At 42.9% G+C, this 27,368-nt stretch overlaps 1 protein-coding gene across 2 annotated transcripts in view; it reads right to left on the bottom strand.

Annotated features, from left to right (window-relative positions):
* LOC112258126 (rho GTPase-activating protein 26-like) overlaps nt 1-27,368 on the bottom strand; it is a 125,014-nt gene that overhangs the window by 12,990 nt on the left and 84,656 nt on the right. For both annotated transcript variants that reach the window (XM_042327065.1, XM_042327066.1), the window contains exons 17-20: nt 19,584-19,689; nt 14,213-14,372; nt 13,426-13,573; nt 12,923-13,169 (exon numbers count right to left, since the gene is read on the bottom strand). In XM_042327065.1, coding sequence (XP_042182999.1) covers nt 12,923-13,169; nt 13,426-13,573; nt 14,213-14,372; nt 19,584-19,689 — 661 coding nt within the window. The remainder of the gene's footprint in view (nt 1-12,922; nt 13,170-13,425; nt 13,574-14,212; nt 14,373-19,583; nt 19,690-27,368) is intronic.

Here is a 27,368-nt window from a genome sequence, read left to right as displayed (position 1 = left end):
GGCTATTTTGAAGCAGTCTTTTTTCTATTTTGAAGGGTATTCTTGGATCTGATTGGCTAATGGCTAGGTTTTCCCAGACTTGACCACTGTCAATTGACAGGTTTGAAAGAGGGACCCTTTCAGACACCATGTAAAAGCCAGCTATTAAATAACAACTCTGCTCCTTTTAACACTTTGGTTGTTATTATGAAGTCTTTAATGATTCCTACACAGTTTTAGTGTAATTTTATGATTTCAGGTCTATCGACTGTTTATTGATGAGGAAAACCAGAAATTGCTTCTCTGTGACTTTTTCCAAGTAGGATCCCTTGAAGGAGTTCCCACATATGCTGAGCACTTGTTGGCTGCTTTTCCTTCACTCTGCGGTCTGACTCATCCCAAACCATCTCAATTTGGTTGAGGTCAGGGGAATGTGGAGGCCAGGTCATCTGATACAGCACTCCATCCCTCTCCTTCTTGGTAAAATAGCCCTTACACAGCCTGGAGGTGTGTTGGATCATTGTCCTGTTGAAAAACAAATGATATTCCCACTAAGCCGAAACCAGATGAAATGGCGTATCGCTGCAGAATGCTGTGGTAGCCGTGTTGGTTAAGTATGCCTTGAATTCTAAATAAATCACAGACAGTGGCACCAGAAAAGCAACCCACACCATTACACCTCCTCCTCCATGCTTTATGGTGGAAAGTACACATGCGGAGATCATCTGTTCACCCACACCACGGCTCACAAAGAGACGGCGGTTGGAACCAAAAATCTTCAATATGGACTCCAGGCCAAAGGACAAATTTCCACTGGTCTAATGTCCATTGCTCGTATTTTTCTCTCCCAAGCAAGTCTCTTCTTCTTATTGGTGTCCTTTAGTAGTCGTTCCTTTGCAGCAATTCGACCATGAAGGCCTGATTCACACAGTCTCCTCTGAACAGTTGATGTTGAGATGTGTCTGTTACTTGAACTCTGTGAAGCATTTATTTGGGCTGCAATTTCTGAGGCAGATAACTCTAATGAACTTATCCTCTGCAGCAGAGGTAACTCTGGGTCTTCCATTCCTGTAGCAGTCCTCATGAGAGCCAATTTCATCATAGCGCTTGATGGTTTTACAACTGCACTTGAAGAAACTTTCAAAGTTCTTGAAATGTTACGTAGTGACTGACCTTCATGCCTTAAAGTAACGATGGACTGTCATTTCTCTTTGCTTATTTGAGCTGTTCTTGCCATAATATGGCCTTGGTCTTTTACCGGATAGCCCTATTACACCCCCCTTGTCACAACACAACTGATTGGCTCAAACACATTAAGGAAAGAAATTCCACAAATGAACTTTTAAGAAGGCACACCTGTTAATTGAAATGAATTCTAGATGAGTACCTCATGAAACTGGCTGAGAGAATGCTGAGAGTGTGCAAAGCTGTCATCACGGCAAAGGGTGGCTATTTGAGAATCTCAATATAATATATATTTACATTTGTTTAACAACATGAAACATCTAAGAAACCAGACCTGGTATTCATAGCGGATTTTGAAAAGGCCTTTGATAAAGTAAGACTGGAGTTTATACATAAATGAGTCTCTTATTCAATGGGTAAATGTAATGTATAGCAACCCCTCGTGTAAAATAGTAAAAAGCATCTATTTCTCAGAGAGTTTTGAACTGTCTAGAGGAGTAAAGGTGTCCGCTGTCACCATATCTATTCATTACGGGCATTGAAATGCTAGCTATTTAAATCAGATCAAATAAAAACATTAGAGGATTAGAAATCCAAGGCTTAAAAACAAAGGTGTCCATGTATGCCAATGACTCAAGTTTATATTAAGTCTGCAAGCTAGATCCTTGTTAGGTGTCATTGAAGATCTAGATAACCTTTCTGGACTCTCTGGACAAAAACCTAATTATGATAAATCAAATAAAATCTAATTTTATTAGTCACATGCGCCAAATACAACAGGTGTAGACCTTACCGTGAAATGCTTACTTACGAGCCCCTAACCGTCAGTGAAGTTAAAAAAATATGGATAAGAATAAGAGAAAAATGTAAAAAGTCATTAAAGAGCAGCAGTAAAAAATAACAATATATACAGGGGGATGGTTAGTTGAGGTAGTTGAGGTAGTATGTACATGTAGGTAGAGTTAATTAAAGTGACTATGCATAGATTTTTTAAAAATTATTTTATTTCACCTTTATTTAACCAGGTAGGCTAGTTGAGAACAAGTTCTCATTTACAACTGCGACCTGGCCAAGATAAAGCATAGCAGTGTGAGCAGACAACACAGAGTTACACATGGAATAAACAATTAACAAGTCAATAACACAGTAGAAAACAAAGGGGGGAGTCTAAATACAATGTGTGCAAAAGGCATGAGGAGGTAGACGAATAGTTACAATTTTGCAGATTAACACTGGAGTGATAAATGATCAGATGGTCATGTACAGGTAGAGATATTGGTGTGCAAAAGAGCAGAATGGATGGCAACAGAGAGTGGCAATGCAAATAGTGGCTTGGGGGTAGAAGTTGTTAAGATGCCTCTTGGACCTAGATAAGTGTACCATATTATGTATTATGTATGTATTATGTATTGGATCTTTAAAAAACACAACTTTTACATTACCCTACAGTTTACCTGTAAAATGACCTGACGGTGAAGTAGACATACTTGGTATTCATATCACAAAATATGTAAATGAGCTCTCCACAATGAATTTCAATTTAAAACATTGTAATAATACCAAGATCTTGCAACCATTTTCTATTTATGAAAAAATTACACAGATTAACTCCTTAGTCATATCTCAGTTTACTCACTTACTTATGGCGCTGCCTGCTCCTGTGGATTTGTTTTTTCAAATAAAAAATATCTGGGATGCTAAACCAGACATGATAAAGCGTACCTATATATATAATGAATACTGTATGAACTGGGATCATTAAATATAAAATATAAAATGGTTCTCAAGTAGATTAAGAAAAGCTCATACCTTGTTTAAAAATGGGCTTTTTGCCTTTGTACAGATTGCCATATGTAATTTTTGGTTAACTGAAAATGGCACCTTGTTCAAAGTATCTCTCTTTTACAAACAATGAAGAACTGGTTTAAATTTATATTTCAGCCCCCAGAATTTTTTTAAACAAATATTACAACAAATATTATGGTTGAATTCAAATGTGCTGGTTGATAAAATAACTGTATTTATGGAAAATATATTTTAAGGGGTATTTTCTTTTTAAATTATACATTTGTAAATTGGAATGGTAGAGTTATGTATTTCATGGAGCTATCGGAATTGTATGGGAAGGTCTGCTCAATACAAGATTAGAACCAATGGATTACAGCACTACTCCAAAAATGAAGGAGGCAGGTGGCAGAGGGAGGAGGTAGGGAACTGGTCTGTTTGCCCAATATAAAGGATAAACACTGGCGGAGGAACAAAATAGCATTCTTAGGAAAGTAAACCAGTTTCATTTGACCAGGATGTTGAAAGCTGTGCCATACAGATTGCAAAATAGCTGGGAAGATATGTTTGATGTACCAATTCCATGGCACAGTGTGTATGAGTTGATATATAAAACAACGCAAAACTCAAGACTTTGTGCTTTTCATCAAAAATGATTGTACAGAATTCTTGCCACTAACAAAATATTGAATATTTGGGGCATACAATCATCGCATCTCTACAGATTTTGCTGTGAGACTACAGAATAAATAGAACATTTGTTCTGTTATTGCCCTAAGGTAGCCCGTTTCTGGTCTCGGGTTCAGGAATGGCTGAAAACCATAACATTAATGTAAAATGAACCCTATAAATAGCATTGTTGGGAGATCTGGAGAGACCTGGTCAGTCAATTACTAATATACTAATACTCTTAGTAAAAGTATTTACAGTGGGGCAAAAAAGTATTTAGTCAGCCACCAATTGTGCAAGTTCTCCCACTTAAAAAGATGAGAGAGGCCTGTAATTTTCATCATAGGTACATTTCAACTATGACAGACTTATTTTCCACCATAATTTGCAAATAAATTCATGAAAAATCCTACAATTTGATTTTCTGGATTTCTTTTCTCATTTTGTCTGTCATAGTTGAAGTGTACCTATGATGAAAATTACAGGCCTCTCTCATCTTTTTATGTAGGAAAACTTGCACAATTGGTGGCTGACTAAATACTTTTTTGCCCCAATGTACACCTTAGCCAAATACATTTAAACTCAGTTTTTCACAATTCCTGACATTTAATCCTAGTTAACATTCCCTGTCTTAGGTCAGTTAGGATCACCACTTTATTTTAAGAATGTGAAATGTCAGAGAGAGAATGATTTATTTCAGCTTTTATTTCTTTCATCACATTCCCAGTGGGTCAGAAGTTTACATACACTCAAGTAGTATTTGGTAGCATTGCCTTTAAATTCTTTAACTTGGGTCAAACGTTTCTGTTGGCCTTCCACAAGCTTCCCACAATAAGTTGGGTGAATTTTGGCCCATTCCTCCTGACAGAGCTGGTGTAACTGAGTCAGGATTGTAGGCCTCCTTGCTCGCACACGCTTTTTCAGTTCTGTCCACAAATATTCAATAGGATTGAGGTCAGGGCTTTGTGATGGCCACTCCAATACCTTGACTTTGTTGTTCTTAAGCCATTTTGCCACAACTTTGGAAGTATGCTTGGGGTCATTGTCCATTTGGAAGACCCATTTGCGACCTAGCTTTAACTTCCTGACCAATGTCTCGAGATGTTGCTTTCAATATATCCACATAATTTTCCTGCCTCATGATGCCATCTATTTTGTGAAGTGCACCAGTCCCTTCTGCAGCAAAGCACCCCCACAACATGATGCTGCCACCCCCGAGGTTCACGGTTGGGATGGTGTTCTTCTGCTTGCAAGCCTCTCCCTTTTTCCTCCAAACATAACAATGGTCATTATGGCCAAACAGTTCTATTTTTGTTTCATCAGACCAGAGGACATTTCTCCAAAAGTTCAGGTTATATCGCTATAGGACTCGTTTTACTGTGGATATAGATACGTTTGTACCTGTTTCCTCCGGCATCTTCAGGCCCTTTACTGTTGTTCTGGGATTGATTTTCACTTTTCGCACCAAAGTACGTTCATCTCTAGGAGACAGAATGCGTCTCCTTCCTGAGCGGTATGACGGCTACATGGTCCCATGGTGTTTATACTTGCATACTATTGTTTGTACAGATGAACGTGGTACCTTCTGGTGTTTGGAAATTGCTCCCAAGGATGAACCAGACTTGTGGAGGTCTACATTTTTTTTCTGAGGTCTTGGCTGATTTCTTTTCATTTTCCCATGATGTCAAGCAAAGAGGCACTGAGTTTGAAGGTAGACCTTGAAATACATCCACAGGTACACCTCCAATTGTCTCAAAATATGTAAATTAGCCTATCAGAAGCTTCTAAAGCCATGACATCATTTTCTGTTAATAAGCTGTTTATAGGCACAGTCAACTTAGTGTATGTAAACTTCTGACCCACTGGAATTGTGATACAGTGAATTATACGTGAAATAATCTGTCTGTAAACAATTGTTGGAAAAATTACTTGTGTCATGCACAAAGTAGATGGCGTAACCGACTTGCCAAAACTATGGTTTGTTAACAAGAAATTTGTGGAGTGGTTGAAAAACGAGTTTTAACGACTCCAACCTAAGTGTATGTAAACTTCTGACTTCAACTGTATATATGGGGCTATATATATACTTTATCTAGAACAGGAGTATCTATTTTGGATGCAATCTGAATGGAGATGATGGAGATAGAGAAAGACTGTGAGAGAGTGCTCGCACATGCACTAATTTAAAGCAACGATATTGTGACGAAACTCCCACTGTCTGTCAAATTCTTTCTCTGCTCGTTTACCTAAATAAGATGTTGGTGGGCAGAGTTGGCAGGATTGTGACAATATCGTGACGATGCTCCCAAAAGGGTATAAATACACCTTTTCCCTATACATTGAGAAGACTCTCTCCACGCAGACGCAGTTTTTTTTTGTGTGGCATTTTGGGGCTTCGGTGTGTTTGTATATTTTGGCACCTCTCAACACACCTCATTATCACCATCTATGCACGCATCCACTCACTTACACTACTGACTACACACACCATTATTATTTGTATATAGGTTACTTGATTTAATGAAAATATTTTTGTTATTTCTTTATCTCCGTGTTGTCTCCCTCTTTGTTATGGGCTAATTGCCGGTTCGTAACAAGTGGGGGCTTGTCCGAGATATAAGGTTGGTTCCTAGACATTTTGGCATAAATATATTTTTTTGCATTATGATGGGTTAATGCTAATTGGGATGCACTTTGGTTGCTATTCACAGAGCATTTGTGCCATTTTTTTAAACTGCAAATTCGCATTAAGACTATGGTTGAGCTATTGTAGGATTCGGGGAAGCTCCTTATATATATAATCTCTTTCCTGTGGTGCCCGGTGTGATTGGCGCTTGTTGTGGTCCAGTTTGGTGTGCTCAGCAGGGGAAGAGCGAGATTTATTTTTAGCAGTTACTTGTGACTATGGCTTCTAATGTTGACAAGGTCATTTGCGTTCCATCAGAGGAACTGTTAGAATTATGTACTAAAGAACAGCTGTTGAAGATTGCTGAACACTACCAGGTTGAAATTAGTGATAAACATCAAACAATTATGTTAAGTTGATATTGAAGGCCAATCTGATGGATTGTGGTATCCTCGTAGTTAGCACTGAGGCAGCCTCTGCCGAGGACTCCCCACTCCCCCAGCTGTCTCCCTGTTTCGCTACAATGGCCGATCCATCTGTTAGCCATAGTAGTCTTCCTTTTGAACAGCAGAAAAAACTGCTTATGTTACAGCTAGAGCATGATCGTGTTAAGCTAGAGTATGATTGTACTAAGCTAGAAGAGCATGATCATGTTAAGCTAGAGTATGATTGTACTAAGCTAGAAGAGCATGATCGTGTTAAGCTAGAGTATGATTGTACTAAGCTAGAAGAGCATGATCGTGTTAAGCTAGAGTATGATTGTACTAAGCTAGAAGAGCATGATCGTGTTAAGCTAGAGTATGATTGTACTAAGCTAGAAGAGCATGATCGTGTTAAGCTAGAGTATGATTGTACTAAGCTAGAAGAGCATGATCGTGTTAAGCTAGAGTATGATTGTACTAAGCTAGAAGAGCATGATCGTGTTAAGCTAGAGTATGATTGTACTAAGCTAGAAGAGCATGATCGTGTTAAGCTAGAGTATGATTGTACTAAGCTAGAAGAGCATGATCGTGTTAAGCTAGAGTATGATTGTACTAAGCTAGAAGAGCATGACCGTGTTAAGCTAGAGTATGATTGTACTAAGCTAGAAGAGCATGATCGTGTTAAGCTAGAGTATGATTGTACTAAGCTAGAAGAGCATGACCGTGTTAAGCTAGAGTATGATTGTACTAAGCTAGAAGAGCATGATCGTGTTAAGCTAGAGTATGATTGTACTAAGCTAGAAGAGCATGATCGTGTTAAGCTAGAGTATGATTGTACTAAGCTAGAAGAGCATGATCGTGTTAAGCTAGAGTATGATTGTACTAAGCTAGAAGAGCATGATCGTGTTAAGCTAGAGTATGATTGTACTAAGCTAGAAGAGCATGATCGTGTTAAGCTAGAGTATGATTGTACTAAGCTAGAAGAGCATGCTCGTGTTAAGCTAGAGTATGATTGTACTAAGCTAGAAGAGCATGATCGTGTTAAGCTAGAGTATGATTGTACTAAGATAGAAGAGCATGATCGTGTTAAGCTAGAGTATGATTGTACTAAGCTAGAAGAGCATGATCGTGTTAAGCTAGAGTATGATTGTACTAAGCTAGAAGAGCATGATCGTGTTAAGCTAGAGTATGATTGTACTAAGCTAGAAGAGCATGATCGTGTTAAGCTAGAGTATGATTGTACTAAGCTAGAAGAGCATGATCGTGTTAAGCTAGAGTATGATTGTACTAAGCTAGAAGAGCATGATCGTGTTAAGCTAGAGTATGATTGTACTAAGCTAGAAGAGCATGACCGTGTTAAGCTAGAGTATGATTGTACTAAGCTAGAAGAGCATGATCGTGTTAAGCTAGAGTATGATTGTACTAAGCTAGAAGAGCATGATCGTGTTAAGCTAGAGTATGATTGTACTAAGCTAGAAGAGCATGATCGTTTTAAGCTAGAGTATGATTGCACTAAGATAGAAGAGCATGATCGTGTTAAGCTAGAGTATGATTGTACTAAGCTAGAAGAGCATGATCGTGTTAAGTATGAAAAGGAATTGGAATTTAAACAGGATTTGGAGCATTGAAATCAAGCTGTCACAAGAGCGGCTGGAATTGGTTAGGGATGGAAAGCTCTCGGGGGAGTTTGCTTAGGGAAGGTGACCCTGATTTACCTAGGGGTCGCTCCTCTCTCGGTCATGCCCCGGACACTTTTGATATTGTTGGAAACGTACGGCTGTTGCTAAAATTTAATGAGAAGGACCCTGAGACATTTTTTGTTGTTTTTTGAGTGTGTTGCTGAAACTAGTTTGCCTGATTCTGATTCTGATTCTGTGTTTTAATGTTGCAGTGTGTGTTGACTGGTAAGGTGCAGGAAGCATATTCAGCTCTTAGTGTAGCTGAAGAGCATCAGCTATGCTAAGGTTAAAATGGCTGTGTTACAGATTTACAAATTGGTTCCTGAGGCTTACCAACAATTTAGAACTTTAAAAAGGGCTGATAAACAGACTCATGTTGAGTTTACAGTTTAATCGCTGGTGTTCTGCCTCTGCAGTTAAGACTTTCCAGGGGCTGTGTGATCTGATTATCCTAGAGCAATTTAAGGATACAATCCCTGATTCAATAGCCACGTATATTAACAAACAAAAAGTGATGACTGTCTCTGAAGCTGCGGTTTCGGGCGGACAAGTATGTTTTGACTCACAAAAGTGGCTTTGCAGAGCCACATATTCAGAGTAAGTGGGAGCGTTCGGAGAGATTTGGTTTTTGCCCACGAGACACTGGTTCACAGGCAGAGTTTCATTCATCTAGGGTTGAGCCTGGCTCCTGTGGCTCCTGTGGTAAAGCTGGTTTCTGTCAAGAGTGTCAAGACTGTTCTCAGGGCTAAAGGTAAATGTAATACTCGCACTGTCCCACATCCGTTCTCTCCTTTCACCCCGTCTCATGCCCAGGTACATGTGAAAGTCCCAATTGACCCAGATTATTTGCCTTTCATTACAGAGGGTTTTGTGTCTCTGTTAGGAAGTAACAACCCAGTGCCAGTGAAGATCCTGAGGGACACAGGTGCCTCTGAGTCGTTTGTGTTAGAGTCTTTGTTACCCTTCCCTGATGAGACTGATTCGGGGAACAGTGTCTTAATTAGGGGAATTGGGTTGAACACTGTCAGTTCCCTTGCATAAACTGATGTTGGATTCTGAACTAGTGAAAGGCGAAGTTATTGTAGGGGTGTGTCCTTCCATTGCCCATTGTGTCTCCACCTCTAGTGGTTTCCGCTGAGCCGTCGTTTGTAAGGATTCCCGATGAGAGCACGCAGAGTGTTCTCTGCGCGAGCGGTGACTCATCCCATGAGCCTGGGCGACCTGGTCACTGCGCCGGTTAACAATAATGTTCTAAAGAAATATGTCACTACTTTCCCTGTTATCCTGTTATCAGTGCTCCGCTCCAATCTAATCAAGGAGCAGTTGGCTGACCCCAGAATATAATCATTGCATGACCAAATTTTGCTTGCCGAACAGTTGGGAGATGGTGCCCATGGCTATTTTCTCCAGGATGATGTCCTGATGAGAAAATAGGTGCCACGTGGTAGTTGTTTTGTGGGGGAGGCTATTAGTCAGGTTGTTGTACCAGTTAACTTTTGTGAGTTGGTGTTGAAAACTTCCCACGAGGATGTTGCTGGACATCTGGGCATGAGGAAAACCTGCAATTGCATACTGAGACATTTTTTTTCGGCCTAGGTTAAAGAGGGATGTTTCTGCGTTCATCAAAACCTGTCACACCTGTCAATTAACGGGTAAACCTAATCAAGCTATTAAGCCGGTACTGCGGTTTCCTCTTCCCATAGTCAGCCAGCCTTTTGAGTATCTGATTGTTGACTGTGTTAGCCATCTCGCTCTAAGAATGGTAGTAGTTAACTGCTCACTGTGATGTGTCAGACTACTAGGTTTCTTGCTGCCTATCCTCTCCGGTCTATCACAACTAAGTCTGTGCTAAAAGCTTTGACTCAGTTTATCTCGCTGTTTGGAATCCCTAAGGTTATTCAGAGTGACCGAGGCTCTAATTTCACCTCTAATCTGTTTGGTCACGTTCTCCAACAGCACCATATTAAAACACAATTTGGCAATTTGAGTCAAGGAGCGCTGGAAAGTTTCCATCAAACAGTTAGGTCTTTGTTGAGAGCTTATTGTACGGAGATGGATAAGGATTGGGAGGAGGGGTTGCCATGGTTACTGTTAGCCGCCAGGGAGGTTTCACAGGAGAGCACAGGTTTCAGTCCAAACGACATAGTGTGTGTGGGCTTCTAGCAGTGCTCCAGGATGGTTGGAATTCTCCCAAGCCACCTCAGTCCCTGTTATCTTTTGTGCATGATTTCCGGTGATGCCTGATTTCCAGTCATGCCAGTGAGATGGCCAAAGAGAAACTGTCATCTTCACAGCGGAGGATGAAAGCAATATTTGATCGGCGAGCTGAGTCTCGTCACTTTAGTCCAGATGACCAGGTTCTTGCTCTGCCAAATGTTGGTTCTCTTTTTCAAGGTCCATATACGGTTGTGCACCAGTGTACTAGGCAAAACTATCTAGTTGCCACTCTGGGAATGGAGGAAAGTGCACCAACTGTGCCATGTAAATCTACTAGAACCCTATTATACACATTCTTCTGGGGCCGAAGAGTGGGAGTCCGCAGAGGACGTTAAACCGGTTCTTTTGGCCGGTACTGATACATCGCTGGGTTCATCTGTTTGTCATGCTGTGTCCGTGCATGTTGAGGAGGAAGTCCCTGGTCCTAACGATTGCGTACTGCAGAGTAGATTGAAAAATTCAGAGTCACTGGATGTTTTGGATAGCCTTCTCGGTCCAGTCATGAATATACACTGCTGTGACGATAACCGAAGACAATTCTCTAGGGAGGTAATGAGGTCGGCACTTGATTGTGAGGTATTCTAGTTTGGGTGAACAAAAGGACTTGAGTTGCTGTACGTTACCAGAATCACACCATGAGTAGCTTATCATGAAACATACACCTCCACCTTTCTTCTTCCCAGAGAGAACTTTATTGCTATCCACACAATGTATGGACGGGGACAGTATATCCGGAGTGAGCTATGATCCGTGACACAGAGTATGCTACAGTCGCTGATGTCTCTCTGGAAGGAGATCCTCGCCCTGAGCTTGTCTACTATATTGTCCAGGGACTGAACATTAGCAAGTAATATACTCGGAAGTGGTGGATGGTGTGCACGCTTCCTGAGTTGGACTAAAAGTCCACTCCGAATATGCCAGCGGCGTCTTGGAGCAGCCTCTGGCATAAATTCAATCTCCTTGGAAGGCACAAACAAAGGATCCAACTCAGGAAAGTCGTATTCCTGGTCGAAATGCTGGTGAGTTACCGCCTCTCTGATATTCAAAAGTTATTTCCAGCTATATTTAATAATGCAAAGAAAGATCTGGGCTAATAATGTGATTTTTTTAAAATACTGTAAAATTTGCTTAGGAGCCTGAAACAAGGTGGCCATGTCAATCGGTGCCATCTAGCTCCTCCTCAGATTTACATGAACACAAGTTACATCAATAAGGGATCATAGCTTTCACCTGAATTCAAGGAAAGAACCGGTGTCCTTAATGTTTTGTACACTCAGTGTATATCTGGGGAAGAGTGTAAAACAATTTCTAGAGTGTTGAAAGTTTCCAAGAGCACAGTGGTCTCCATCATTGGGAAATATAAAAAATATGGAACTACCCAGACTCTGCCTAAAGCTGGCCGTCCGACCAAACTGAGCAATCGGGAAAGAAGGACCTTGGTCAGGGAAGTGACCAAGAACCCAATGACCACTCTGACAGAACTACAGAGTTCCTTAGCTGACATTGGAGAACCTGCCTATTTTTGTAATCAGAAAGGACGTACACGTGCCATGGGTGGGTACCTGTAGTATGTGTAGGTTGAATGTGCCAGAGTCTGTCTTTATGAACACATCTCACATCTCCCAGTGAGCAATATTACTTTTGTCTACCCTTGGGAGATTTCACAAGGCAAGATCAAATTCCATCAAACATGTTTTCTATCATCACTTGAATTGGTATTATGTCAGACTGTTAAACAGGCATCACTAGCACAGAGCAGCTGCTGCCTACATACAGGCTTGAAATCATTAGCCACTTTAATAAACGGGACACTAGTCACTTTAATCATGCCACTTTAATAATGTTTACATATCTTGCATTACTCATCTCATATGTATATACTGTAATCTATACTATCTATTGTATCTTATCCTATGCCTCTGACATTGCTCATCCATATATTTATATTTATACATTCTTATTACATTCCTTACTTAGCTTTGTGTGTATTAGGTACTTGTTGTGGAATTGTTAGATATTGCTGCACTGTCGAAACTAGAAGCACAAGCATTTCACTACACTCGTAATAACATCTGCTAACCATGTGTATGTGACCAATAAATGTTATTTTGATGTCAACGCAGAGAATCCCCCTTGTCTGGTGAAGAGAAGGAGAAAGAAAGATAGAAAGAGAGGAGGCTGAAGGAAGAAAAAGAGAGGAGGGGGAAAGAAAGAGAGCGTGTGTGTGTGTGTGTGTGTGTGTGTGTGTGTGTGCGTGTGCGTGTGCGTGTGTGCGTGTGTGCGTGTGTGTGCGCGTGTGTGCGTGCATGTCCGTGTGCGTGTGAGTGTTTGTGCATATGTGCTTATGCATGTGTACTCACAGTGAGTTAGGGCGGCTCTGTGAGTTCTGCCTGGCCATCAGGCCCCCGTCCTGATCTCCGTCAGTGCTCGTCAGGCTGTTGCGTTGGGTCCAGCTGTGGCCGTGGCTGCCGCTGCTGTTATGGTTGACGGCTGCTGTGGAGGAAGAGCGGGTGGCTGACGGGTTGTTGTGGGGGGCGTTGGCCTGGGCCGGATGAAGCTGCTGGGGCTCTGGAGTAGAGTTCACTACCACGCTGTTCCTCTTCTCCACTACGTAACAGCAAGAAGAAGATGTACACTGAGTATACAAAACGTGAGCGGCTGAGAGGAGGATATTTAAGATTGGTGATCAACGTGTCAGCCGCTAAAGCAAATGCTATCAATTAATGTTTTTCTGCTAATAAAGTCATTTCTTATAAGGAGGACGAACAAATCTCAGGCAATGTGGATGTCTCCTGTCCCGACTGACACTTTGAACATCGAAGAAGGGTGTGTGTGGTAAAGAGACTGTTGTGCTCCTGCCTACCTTTCTGGGTGTGTGTGGGTGTGTGGAAGAGGGTGAGGGGTCTCTCGCTGCAGGACGGGGCTTTGCTCTCTGCGCTTTTCCTCCGAGGCTGCAGGTTGAGCTGTAGGTTGGCCTGGCCACCTCCCGGAACTGGCATATCCTTGAATATCTGCACACACAGGACTGGCAAATTCAACCTACACATACATAGAATACCGGTACCCACCCATGGCTAATATAACTTACTCACACAACTAACTATACATTAGTTCACACAACTATAAATAGTTTGACAGTCCTATAGTAGGGCCTTTGTGAGAAGAGAGGAGACTAGAATGATCTGTTATACATAGCGTAATACTTTCCATTTCATTCCCATAATGGTTTCAGGTTTTCAGAGATGTTATCAACAAGTAATACCGTTGATGCTTATGTTCCCAACACTGTCTTGCATCCTACATTCCTCTGACAACATTGCTCCCGTTCCATTCAGATAATCAAATCAAAACTCTGGGGCTGATGAATCTGGGTCATTAGTTTGCACCGGTATGCTTAGTGAAAAATAAAAAAATATATAATTTTCTCACCCTTCCTCTCGTGGGCCCCTTTTCAGAATATGCTTGACTTACAAAAAACTTTAGGTACTGGGTATTGGACAGAGGTTTAACAGTTGCCCTACACACCATTGTGTATGTCCAAGGAAAGAGAAATGTGGTAAGCGGTGAGTGATAGGGACTGCGACTTAGAGACGTGCCGTCATCCACGTCTGGGTGTTGGACTGTGTTGAACAACTGACTGTCTGACTCACCCTCTCATGGTTCTCGATGAGGATCTCTACCACAATGTTCTGGAACTTGATGTCCATGATGGCAGCCACAGTCTCCTCCTGGGGCCTCAGCAGAGTGGGGCCGAACACCACGCCCAGGTTGGCCACAGTCATCAGGTTCTGCTGGTGGTGACTGGCCACACTGGGGGAGGGAGGGAGGAGCAGGGAGAGAGGGAGGGGAAAGAAAGGAGAAAGATGAAGAGGTGTGTTTGTGTGTGTGTGTCAGAGAGAGAGAGAGAGAGAGAGAGAGAGAGGGGGGGAGAGAGAGAGAGAGAGAGAGACAGACAGACAGACAGACAGACAGACAGACAGACAGACAGACAGACAGACAGACAGACAGACAGACAGACAGACAGACAGACAAAGAGAGAGAGAGACAAAGAGAGAGAGAGACAAAGAGAGAGAGAATGAGAGAGAGACAGAGAGAAACTGAGAGAACGAGAGAGAGAAAAAGAGAGAACGAGAGAGAGAGAGAGGGAAGGAGAGAGAGAGAGACATGCCCAAGGCATGTTTTTGCATGATTTGGGAATGCCCAGAAGTCCTCCCACTCTGAAATCAGGTTTTAATGTCTTTATCCACCATTGTTGCTAAAAAATATACCCTTTTCACCAACAACAATCAATGACGATTCTTCCATGGAACTTACCGGTAGCGAAAAACCAATATGGCTAGCCGGACTTACAGCAGCCAAAAATATGGTTGTGTTGCGTTGGCAAGAGCCTTACTCTCTGTCAAAGGGCGCTTTCATTTATGGACCCAGCTAACATGGAACTTTCTATGTCCCATATGCATGGTGCTAAAGAGACAACTGTTGAGCTGTGGTCTATTGAAAAAAAATAAGAGAATTGCTATGATATCTTCAGTAAATGGGGTCCTGTGAGGGTGCGGGTGGGAATGGGTGTTCAGTTTTTTGTCTGTGTTACCATAAATTGAATTAAATACAATAAATTGACCACCCCAACAACAACAACATCATCTCGCTAGTGTGCTATAAAAGGAATAGAGTGCCACTGTAAAAATGTGTTGACTAGAAAAAGGCTCTCTCCTAACTATATATTGTTCCTGCAGTGAGGAATTGCAATCTTTAGTGAATATATATATATAACTCATTTGCAGAAATTTGTTGTTTGGAGCTCAAAAAGCAGTAGTGAAAGTATGCAAATTAGGGAGACAAATTAACGGCTCTTTCAAAGATGCGATTTGGTTCCCGACGATCACAAAAAATAACCGCTCTAATAGAGCCGTTCGTTAGCGATGACCCTTCACTATCACTGATGTGTTCTTTAATTGCAACACATATCACTAATGCCAGTTGCCAGTTGGCCAAAATAACTGCTATATCATAGTGCACATGCCAACAAAGTCAAGCCCTTCCTTTAGCTAAATTTCGAACACTTCAACACTGTTGTTATCCAACATCTGCCCATTTCGATCTATAGAACAACTGAAATGTATGATTTCTGGACTTACCATCTCATATGTAACAGCACATGAAATGCAAATAGAAAGGTAAATAGAAATGGTGACCATCAAAAGTCGTGCTATAAATTCTCAGACAACACAAAGATTCCTTGATGTCCTTCCAGATTCCCTCTGTCTACCCAAGGATGCCAGAGGACAAAAATCAGTTAACCACCTAACTGAGGAACTCAATTTAACCTTGCGCAATACCCTAGATGCAGTTGCACCCCTAAAAACTAAAAACATTTCTCATAAGAAACTAGCTCTCTGGTAAACGGAAAACACCCGAGCTCTGAAGCAAACTTCCAGAAAATTGGAATGGAAATGGTGCCACACCAAACTGGGAGTCTTCCGACTAGCTTGGAAAGACAGTACCGTGCAGTACCGAAGAGCCCTTACTGCTGCTCGATCATCTTATTTTTCCAACTTAATTGAGGAAAATAAGAACAATCCGAAATTCCTTTTTGATACTGTCGCAAAGCTAACTAAAAAGCAGCATTCCCCAAGAGAGGATGGCTTTCACTTCAGCAGTGATAAATTCATGAACTTCTTTGAGGAAAAGATCATGATTATTAGAAAGCAAATTACGGACTCCTCTTTAAATCTGCGTATTCCTTCAAAGCTCAGTTGTCCTGAGTCTGCACAACTCTGCCAGGACCTAGGATCAAGAGACACTCGAGTGTTTTAGTACTATATCTCTTGACACAATGATGAAAATAATCATGGCCTCTAAAACTTCAAGCTGCATACTGGACCCTATTCCAACTAAACTACTGAAAGAGCTGCTTCCTGTGCTTGGCCCTCCTATGTGGAACATAATAAACAGCTCTCTATCCACCGGATGTGTACCAAACTCACTAAAAGTGGCAGTAATAAAGCCTCTCTTGAAAAAGCCAAACCTTGACCCAGAAAATATTTAAAAACTATCGGCCTATATCGAATTTCCATTCCTCTCAAAAATCTTAGAAAAGGCTGTTGCGCAGCAACTCACTGCCTTCCTGAAGACAAACAATGTATACAAAATGCTTCAGTCTGGTTTTAGACCCCATCATAGCACTGAGACTGCACTTGTGAAGGTGGTAAATGCCCTTTTAATGGCATCAGACCGAGGCTCTGCATCTGTCCTCGTGCTCCTAGACCTTAGTGCTGCTTTTGATACCATCGATCACCACATTCCTTTGGAGAGATTGGAAACCCAAATTGGTCTACACGGACAAGTTCTGGCCTGGTTTAGATCTTATCTGTCGGAGAGATATCAGTTTGTCTCTGTGAATGGTTTGTCCTCTGACAAATCAACTTGGAAATTTCGGTGTTCCTCAAGGTTCCGTTTTAGGACCACTATTGTTTTCACTATTTATTTTACCTCTTGGGGATGTCATTCGAAAACATAATGTTAACTTTCACTGCTATGCGGATGACACACAGCTTTTACATTTCAATGAAACATGGTGAAGCCCCAAAATTGCCCTTGCTAGAAGCATGTGTTTCAGACATAAGGAAGTGGATGGCTGCAAACGTTCTACTTTTAAACTCGGACAAAACAGAGATGCTTGTTCTAGGTCCCAAGAAACAAAGAGATCTTCTGTTGAATCTGACAATTAATCTTAATGGTTGTACAGTCGTCTCAAATAAAAAACTGTGAAGGACCTCGGCGTTACTCTGGACCCTGATCTCTCTTTTGAAGAACATATCAAGACCATTTCAAGGACAGCTTTTTTCCATCTACGTAACATTGCAAAAATCAGAAACTTTCTGTCCAAAAATGATGCAGAAAAATTAATCCATGCTTTTGTCACTTCTAGGTTAGACTACTGCAATGCTCTACTTTCCGGCTACCCGGATAAAGCACTAAATTAACTTCAGTTAGTGCTAAATACGGCTGCTAGAATCCTGACTAGAACCAAAAAAATGTATCATATTACTCCAGTGCTAGCCTCCCTACACTGGCTTCCTGTCAAGGCAAGGGCTGATTTCAAGGTTTTACTGCTAACCTACAAAGCATTACATGGGCTTGCTCCTACCTATCTCTCTGATTTGGTCCTGCCGTGCATACCTACATGTACGCTATGGTCACAAGAGGCAGACCTCCTAATTGTCCCTAGAATTTCTAAGCAAACAGCTGGAGGCAGGGCTTTCTCCTAATAGAGCTCCATTTTTATGGAATGGTCTGCCTACCCATGTAAGAGACGCAAACTCGGTCTCATCCTTCAAGTCTTTACTGAAGACTCATCTCTTCAGTGGGTCATATGATTGAGTGTAGTCTGGCCCAGGAGTGGGAAGGTGAACGGAAAGGCTCTGGAGCAACGAACCGCCCTTGCTGTCTCTGCCTGGCCGGTTCCCTCTTTCCACTGGGATTCTCTGCCTCTAACCCTATTACAGGGGCTGAGTCACTGGCTTACTAGGGCTCTTTCATACCGTCCCTAGGAGGGGTGCGTCACTTGAGTGGGTTGAGTCACTGATGTGATCTTCCTGTCTGGGTTGGCGCCCCCCCTTGGGTTGTGCCATGGCGGAGATCTTTGTGGGCTATAATCGGCCTTGTCTCAGGATGGTAAGTTGGTGGTTGAAGATATCCCTCTAGTGGTGTGGGGGCTGTGCTTTGGCGCAGTGGGTGGGGTTATATCCTTCCTGTTTGGCCCTGTCCGGGGGTGTCCTCGGATGGGGCCACAGTGTCTCCTGACCCCTCCTGTCTCAGCCTCCAGTATTTATGCTGCAGTAGTTTATGTGTCGGGGGGCTAGGGTCAGTTTGTTATATCTGGAGTACTTCTCCTGTCCTATCCGGTGTCCTGTGTGAATTTAAGTATGCCCTCTCTAATTCTCTCTTTCTCTCTTTCTTTCTCTCTCTCGGAGGACCATGCCTCAGGACTACCTGACTACCTGACACTCCTTGCTGTCCCCAGTCCACCTGGCCGTGCTGCTGCTCCAGTTTCAACTGTTCTGCCTGTGATCATTATTATTTGACCATGCTGGTCATTTATGAACATTTGAACATCTTGGCCATGTTCTGTTATAATCTCCACCCGGCACAGCCAGAAGAGGACTGGCCACCCCACATAGCCTGGTTCCTCTCTAGATTTCTTCCTAGGTTTTGGCCTTTCTAGGGAGTTTTTCCTAGCCACCGTGCTTCTACACCTTCATTGCTTGCTGTTTGGGGTTTTAGGCTGGGTTTCTGTACAGCACTTTGAGATATCAGCTGATGTACGAAGGACTATATAAATACATTTGATTTGATTTTATTTGGATTTGAATGCAAGTGAAATCTAACCCATGAAAACCAGTTCGGGATTATCCATAATCCTATCTCAGCATGCTGGACAACAACAAAGAGGGTAAGAGTTTTAGGTCTGCAGCCTGCCTCTGACAGTAACCTACCGTCACCCTGACATAATCCTAATGCTGGAGGATCACTGAGACAGACAGATGGCTCCACTGCCTCAATTGGACAACAATACCCAAAAGGATAGAATGAGGCCAGGACCAAACTAATGCTGTGTGTTGATCGTGGTGTGTAGTAGGGGGGAACACAGGGGAAAGCTTGGAGCCATTACTGCTTACTGCTTTCAACAATACAGTGCAGAGTTCATTACCAAGCCAATCCTCTTATAGGCGTGGTCATGGTCATGGTCATGGCCGGATCCCTTTTTCTGTGTTACAAATCCCCCTGACCGTACTGTGCTGATGACCATGACTACAACTGAGTCCCAAATTGCCCCTTATTCCCTATTAAGTGCACAACTTTTGACCAGTCCCCATGTGGCTCTGGTGAAAGATAGTGCACTGTATAGGGAAAAGAGTGCCATTTGGGACTGTAGTCGTGGGCATCAGCGCAGTACGGTCAGGAGGATTTGTAACACAGTGAAAGGGTCCGTGGACCCCGGGCCTAAACTTAACCTACTTTGCCAAGTGTTTGGTAAGCAGGTCCAGCATCTGGCGGTTTTTCTCTGGGAGCCGGTGGATGATGCTGTGGATCTCTGTGATCCTCGCCTCCTGATTGTCCAGTTCTACAGAGAGAGAGAGAGAGAGAGGGTGGAGGGAGGGAGGGATGGAGGGGGAGAGATGGAGAGATAGAGAAATAGAGGAGGGGAAAGGTAGAGAAGAGATGGAGGGGGGAGAGAGTGCGAGAGAGAGATGGAGCAGAGGGGAAGAGATGAAGGTGGAAGGTGAGGTTAGTAAGGACACTGGCTTCCTGTACTCCTCTGTCTAAATAACCATGACAACTTCATGTAGAACACTCTTTTCGCCATTATCATAACATATTGGCGCTGTTGCATTTACCAGAAGGCTGGTGAAATCATACTATAATACCCTGCCCTTGGTTCAATTCCCCTTTAACTGCCCACACGGCCAATATACTATACTGCTGCTTACCACAAGAGCTTATCATACCACAGATTTGATCAAAGCACTTATTCCTTGGAGACTGAGGTAACTATTGGTTACAACCTGCATGTAGCTTCTGAATGCAGCCAGCATTATCCTTATCCTCCATTAACCTGAGAGAGGTTTGCCTCAGAACACCTTCACTACTGAACCCTACCGTACCTCTGGCCCTACAGTCTCGTGATACCAGACCAGTCAACACTGAACAACAGCTGGAGTTGAGGCTACCTCTCTCTCTCTCCTCTAGTGTCTTCTGGACTGGGACAGGGCTGCACAACCGGGGTCAAAAATCGAATCAAATCGAATTGGTTACCTTTCAAATCATTTGAGCATATAGTTAATGTTCCATTGGTTCCATTGCGCCAGCCAGGCAAACACAATGAAAAGCAGCTGAAGTTTGAAACACAGATACATCTGAAATAAGACAAATGCCATTTGAACCCAGGACTGCAGGTCAATGCACAAATGGGTCACTGGGCAGGTGTGTGTGTCTGCAGGTCAGTGCAGTGTGCCGTCTCAGAGTGGTCCACAGCCAGCTAGGTTACAGCCAGAAAGCCAGGCCAGGCCTCGGGGAGCAGACAGCTGATGGATGGCCCTCATCAGTCACCACAAAGCCAGTTGACAGAGCATTCACAGGGGGTGACACTACATCATACCCTCACTGTCACCTCCCCACCGCAATCGACTCCCAGTGTCTTCGCATACACACATACCTGCGCGCGTACACACACCAATTTTTGTTAATTGAACCGTTATTTAACTAGGCAAGTCAGTTAAGAACAAATTCTTATTTACAATGACGGCCTACCAAAAGGCAAAAGGCCTCCTGCGGGGACGGGGGCCTGGGATATATATATATATTTTTTAATACAATATAAATATAGGACAAAACACACATCACAACAAGAGAGACAACACAACACTACAGCAATACATGACAATACAGCATGGTAGGAACACAACATAACAACAACATGGTAGCAACACAACATGGTAGCAGCACAAAACATGGTACAAACATTATTGGGCACAGTCAACAGCACAAAGGGCAAGAAGGTAGAGACAACAATACATCACACAAAGCAGCCACAGCTGTCAGTAAGAGTGTCCACGATTGAGTCTTTGAATGAAGAGATTGAGATAAAACTGTCCAGTTTGAGTGTTTGTTGCAGCTCGTTCCAGTCGCTGGCTGCAGCGAACTGAAAAGATGAGCGACTCAGGGATGTGTGTGCTTTGGGGACCTTTAACAGAATGTGACTGGCAGAACGGGTGTTGTATGTGGAGGATGAGGGCTGCCGTAGATATCTCAGATAGGCTTAAGAGAGTTTTATAAATAAGCATCAACCAGTGGGTCTTGAGACGGGTATACAGAGATGACCAGTTTACAGAGGAGTATAGAGTACAGTGATGTATCCTATAAGAAGCATTGGTGGCAAATCTGATGGCTGAATGGTAAAGAACATCTAGCCGCTTGAGAGCACCCTTCTCCATAATCTAGGATGAGTGGAACGGTCATCTGAATCAGGGTTAGTTTGGCAGCTGGGGTGAAAGAGGAGCGATTACGATAGAGGAAACCAAGTCTAGATGTATCTTTAGCCTGCAGCTTTGATATGTGCTGAGAGAAGGACAGTGCACCGTCTATCAATACTCCCAAGTATTTGTATGAGTTGACTACCACAAGCTCTAAACCCTCAGAGGAAGTAATAACACCTGTGGAGGGGCATTATTTTTACCAAACCACATGACCTTGTTTTGGAGATGTTCAGAACAAGGTTAAGGGTAGAGAAAGCTTGTTGGACACTAAGAAAGCTTTATTATAAAACATTTAACACAAAATCCGGGGAGGGGCCAGCTGAGTATAAGACTGTATAATCTGCATATAAATGGATGAGAGAGCTTCCTACTGCCTGAGCTATGTTGTTGATGTAAATTGAGAAGAGTGTGGGGCCTAGGATTGACCCTTGGGGTACTCCCTTGGTGACAGGCAGTGGCTGAGACAGCAGATTTTCTGACTTTATACACTGCACTCTTTGAGAGAGGTAGTTAGCAAACCAGGCCAAAGTCCCTTCAGAGACACCAATACTCCTTAGCCGGCCCACAAGAATGGAATGGTCTACCGTATCAAAAGCTTTGGCCAAGTCAATAAAAATAGCAGCACAATATTGTTTAGAATCAAGGGCAATGGTGACATCATTGAGGACCTTTAAGGTTGCAGTGACACATCCATAACCTAAGCGGAAAACAGATTGCATACCCGAGAGAATACTATAGACATCAAGAAAGCCAGTCAGTTGATTATTGACAAGTTTTTCGAAACACTTTTGATAAACAGGACAAAATAGAAATAGGCCTATAACAGATAGGATCAGCTTGATCTCCTCCTTTAAATAAAGGATGAACTGTGGCTGCCTTCCAAGCAATGGGAACCTCCCCAGAAAGGAGAGACAGGTTAAAAAGGTTAGAGATAGGCTTGGCGATGATAGGGGCAGATGTTTTTTTGGGGTCGAGTTTAAGGAGCTCCTCGGTGACTGCCAGCAGAGATAAACTTTGTGGCAGGGGAAAAAGAAGTAGAAGCATCGGGGATAGTCGCATTGGTGGCAGGTAGACTAGTGGTTAGAGCGTTGGACTTGTAACTGAAAGTTTGTCAGCTCGGGGATTCGATTCCTGCTGACAAGGTGAAAATCTGTCATTCTGCCCCCGAACAAGGCAATTAACCCACTGTTCCTAGGCCATCATTGAAAATAAGAATATGTTCTTAACTGACTTGCCTAGTTAAATAAAGGTAAAATAAAAAATTATAAGGGGTGGGAGATGAGGAAATGTTGGACGGGCAAGGAGGCATAGCTGAGTCATATAGGAATTCTAACTTAATGAAGTTCTGATTAAAGAGATCAGCCATGTGCTTCTTGTCAGTAACATTTGAGAAACAGACGCCTCACAAGTCCTCAACTGGCAGCTTCATTAAATGGTACCCGCAAAACACCAATCTCAACGTCAACAGTGAAGAGCCGACTCCGGGATGCTGGCCTTCTAGGCAGAGTTGCAAAGAAAAAGCCATATCTCAGACTGGCCAATAAAAATAAAATATTAAGATGGGCAAAAGAACACAGACACTGGACAGAGGAACTCTGCCTAGAAGGCCAGCATCCCAGAGTCACCTCTTCACTGTTGACATTGAGACTGGTGTTTTGCGGTTACTATTTAATTAAGCTGCCAGTTGAGGACTTGTCCTCTTGCTCAGTTGTGCACCAGGGCCTCCCACTCCTCTTTCTATTCTGGTTCGAGACAGTTTGCGCTGTTCTGTGAAGGGAGTAGTACACAGTGTTGTACGAGATCTTCTGTTTCTTGGTAATTTCTCGCATGGAATAGCCTTCAATTCGCAGAACAAGAATAGACTGACGATTTTCAGAAGAAAAATCTGGCCATTTTGGGCCTGTAATCGAACTCACAAGTGCTGATGCTCCAGATACTCAACTAGTCTAAAGAAGGCCCGTTTTATTTATTCTTTAATCAGCACAAAAGCTGTGCTAACATAATTGCAAAAGGGTTTTCTAACGATCAATAAGCCTCTTAAAATGATAAACTGGGATTAGGTAACACAACATGCCATTAGAACACAGCAGTGATGGTTGTTGATAATGGGCCTCTGTAGATTTTCCATTAAAAAATCTGCCATTTCGAGCTTCAATAGTCATTTACAACATTAACAATGTCTCCACTGTATTTCTGATGTTCTGATGTTATTTTAGTGGACAAAAAATGTGATTTTCTTAAAAAAACAAGGAAATGTCTAAGTGACTCCAAACATTTGAATGGTAGTATGTATATATATATATATATGAGAGCACCTCCTCCCAGCTGCCCACTGCACTGAGGCTAGGTAACACGGTCACCACCGATAAATCCATGATTATCGAAAACTTCAATAAGCATTTCTCAACGGCTGGCCATGCCTTCCGCCTGGCTACTCCAACCTCGGCCAACAGCTCTGCCCCCCCGGCAGCTCCTCGCCCAAGCCTCTCCAGGTTCTCCTTTACCCAAATCCAGATAGCAGATGTTCTGAAAGAGCTGCAAAACCTGGACCCGTACAAATCAGCTGGGCTTGACAATCTGGACCCCCTATTTCTGAAACTTTCCGCCGCCATTGTCGCAACCCCTATTACCAGCCTGTTCAACCTCTCTTTCATATCGTCTGAGATCCCCAAGGATTGGAAAGCTGCCGCAGTCATCCCCCTCTTCAAAGGGGGAGACACCCTGGACCCAAACTGTTACAGACCTATATCCATCCTGCCCTGCCTATCTAAGGTCTTCGAAAGCCAAGTCAACAAACAGGTCACTGACCATCTCGAATCCCACCGTACCTTCTCCGCTGTGCAATCTGGTTTCCGAGCCGGTCACGGGTGCACCTCAGCCACACTCAAGGTACTAAACGATATCATAACCGCCATCGATAAAAGACAGTACTGTGCAGCCGTCTTCATTGACCTTGCCAAGGCTTTCGACTCTGTCAATCACCATATTCTTATCGGCAGACTCAGTAGCCTCGGTTTTCGGATGACTGCCTTGCCTGGTTCACCAATTACTTTGCAGACAGAGTTCAGTGTGTCAAATCGGAGGGCATGCTGTCCGGTCCTCTGGCAGTCTCTATGGGGGTGCCACAGGGTTCAATTCTCGGGCCGACTCTTTTCTCTGTATATATCAATGATGTTGCTCTTGCTGCGGGCGATTCCCTGATCCACCTCTACGCAGATGACACCATTCTATATACTTTCGGCCCGTCATTGGACACTGTGCTATCTAACCTCCAAACAAGCTTCAATGCCATACAACACTCCTTCCGTGGCCTCCAACTGCTCTTAAACGCTAGTAAAACCAAATGCATGCTTTTCAACCGATCGCTGCCTGCACCCGCATGCCCGACTAGCATCACCACCCTGGATGGTTCCGACCTTGAATATGTGGACATCTATAAGTACCTAGGTGTCTTGCTAGACTGCAAACTCTCCTTCCAGACTCATATCAAACATCTCCAATCGAAAATCAAATCAAGAGTCGGCTTTCTATTCCGCAACAAAGCCTCCTTCACTCACGCCGCCAAGCTTACCCTAGTAAAACTGACTATCCTACCGATCCTCAACTTCGCGATGTCATCCACAAAATGGCTTCCAACACTCTACTCAGCAAACTGGATGCAGTCTATCACAGTGCCATCCGTTTTGTCACTAAAGCACCTTATACCACCCACCACTGCGACCTGTATGCTCTAGTCGGCTGGCCCTCGTTACATATTCGTCGCCAGACCCACTGGCTCCAGGTCATCTACAAGTCCATGCTAGGTAAAGCTCCGCCTTATCTCAGTTCACTGGTCACGATGGCAACACCCATCCGTAGCACGCGCTCCAGCAGGTGTATCTCACTGATCATCCCTAAAGCCAACACCTCATTTGGCCGCCTTTCGTTCCAGTACTCTGCTGCCTGTGACTGGAACGAATTGCAAAAATCGCTGAAGTTGGAGACTTTTATCTCCCTCACCAACTTCAAACATCAGCTATCTGAGCAGCTAACCGGTCGCTGCTGCTGTACATAGTCTATTGGTAAATAGCCCACCCATTTTCACCTACCTCATCCCCATACTGTTTTTATTTATTTACTTGCTCTTTTGCACACCAATATCTCTACCTGTACATGACCATCTGATCATTTATCACTCCAGTGTTAATCTGCAAAATTGTAATTATTCGCCTACCTCCTCATGCCTTTTGCACACATTGTATATAGACTCCCCCCTTTGTTTTCTACTGTGTTATTGACTTGTTAATTGTTTATTCCATGTGTAACTCTGTGTTGTCTGCTCACACTGCTATGCTTTATCTTGGCCAGGTCGCAGTTGCAAATGAGAACTTGTTCTCAACTGGCCTACCTGGTTAAATAAAGGTGAAATAAAATGTCAAAAAAAATATTTAAAAAAAAAAAATATATATATAGTTGTTTATTAGGTAGCTGGGCGGCTACCTGCTGCCCCAGCTACCTGCCACCCTATATATATATATATATATATCACACATAGAGTATATACAGTGCATTCGGAAAGTATTCAGACCCCTTCACTTTTTCCACACTTTGTTACATTACAGCATTACTCTAAAATTGATTAAATGTTTATTTTTTCTCATCAACCTACACAAAACTTTCGCAAATGTATTACTAATTAAAAGCAGAAATACCTTATTTACATAAGTATTCAAACCCTTTGCTATGAGACATGAAATTGAGCTCAAGGCATTCCTGTTTCCATTCATCAACCTTGAGATGTTTTTACGACTTGATTGGAGTCCACCTGTGGTAAATTCAATTGATTGGACATGATTTGGAAAGTACCACAGTTGACAGTGCATATCAGAAGGAATTGTCCATAGAGCCCCGAGACAGGATTGTGTCGAGGCACAGATCTGGGGAAGCGTGCAAAAAATGTCTGCAGCATTGAAGGTCCCAAAGAATACAGTGGCCTCAATCATTCTTAGATGGAAGAAGTTTGGAACCACCAAGACTCTTCCTAGAGCTGGCCACTAGGCCAAACTGAGCAATTCTGGGAGAAAGGTCTTGGTCAGGGAGGTGACCAAGAACCTGATGGTCACTCTGACAGAGCTCAAGAGTTTCTCTGTGGAGAAGGGAGAACCTTCCAGAAGGACAACCGTCTCTCCAGCACTCCGCCCTTCAGGCCTTTATGGTAGAGTGGCTAGATGAAAACCACACTTCAGTAAAAATGTAACGATTGTCTTCCTCTTCTGATGAGGAATAGGATGGATCGGACCAAAGCGCAGCGTGGGTAGTGTTCATGTTATATTTATTAGAACAGAAACACTAAACAAAATAACAAACAGAGTGAAACAAAAACAAAACAGTCCTGTAAGGTGCAGCAACACAAAAAAGAACACAACTACCCACAAATCATAGTGGGAAAACAGGCTGCCTAAATATGGTTCTCAATCAGAGACAACGATAAACAGCTGCCTCTGATTGGAAACCATACCAGGCCAAACACAGAAATACAAAAACATAGAACAACACATAGAATGCCCACCCCAACTCACGCCCTGACCAAACTAAAATAGGGACATAAAAAAGGCACTAAGGTCAGGACGTGACAAAAATACACGACAGCCTGCTTGGAGTTTGCCAAAAGGCACCTAAAGGACTCTCAGACCATGAGAAACAAGATTTTAGGGTCTGATGAAACCAAGATTGAACTCTTGAATGCAAAGCATCACGTCTGGAGGAAACTTGGCACCATCTCTACAGT

The sequence above is a fragment of the Oncorhynchus tshawytscha genome, linkage group LG09, assembly GCF_018296145.1.
Source record: "Oncorhynchus tshawytscha isolate Ot180627B linkage group LG09, Otsh_v2.0, whole genome shotgun sequence".
NCBI classification, from domain to species: Eukaryota; Metazoa; Chordata; class Actinopteri; order Salmoniformes; family Salmonidae; genus Oncorhynchus; species Oncorhynchus tshawytscha.
This window is presented reverse-complemented; position numbering and strand designations above follow the sequence as displayed.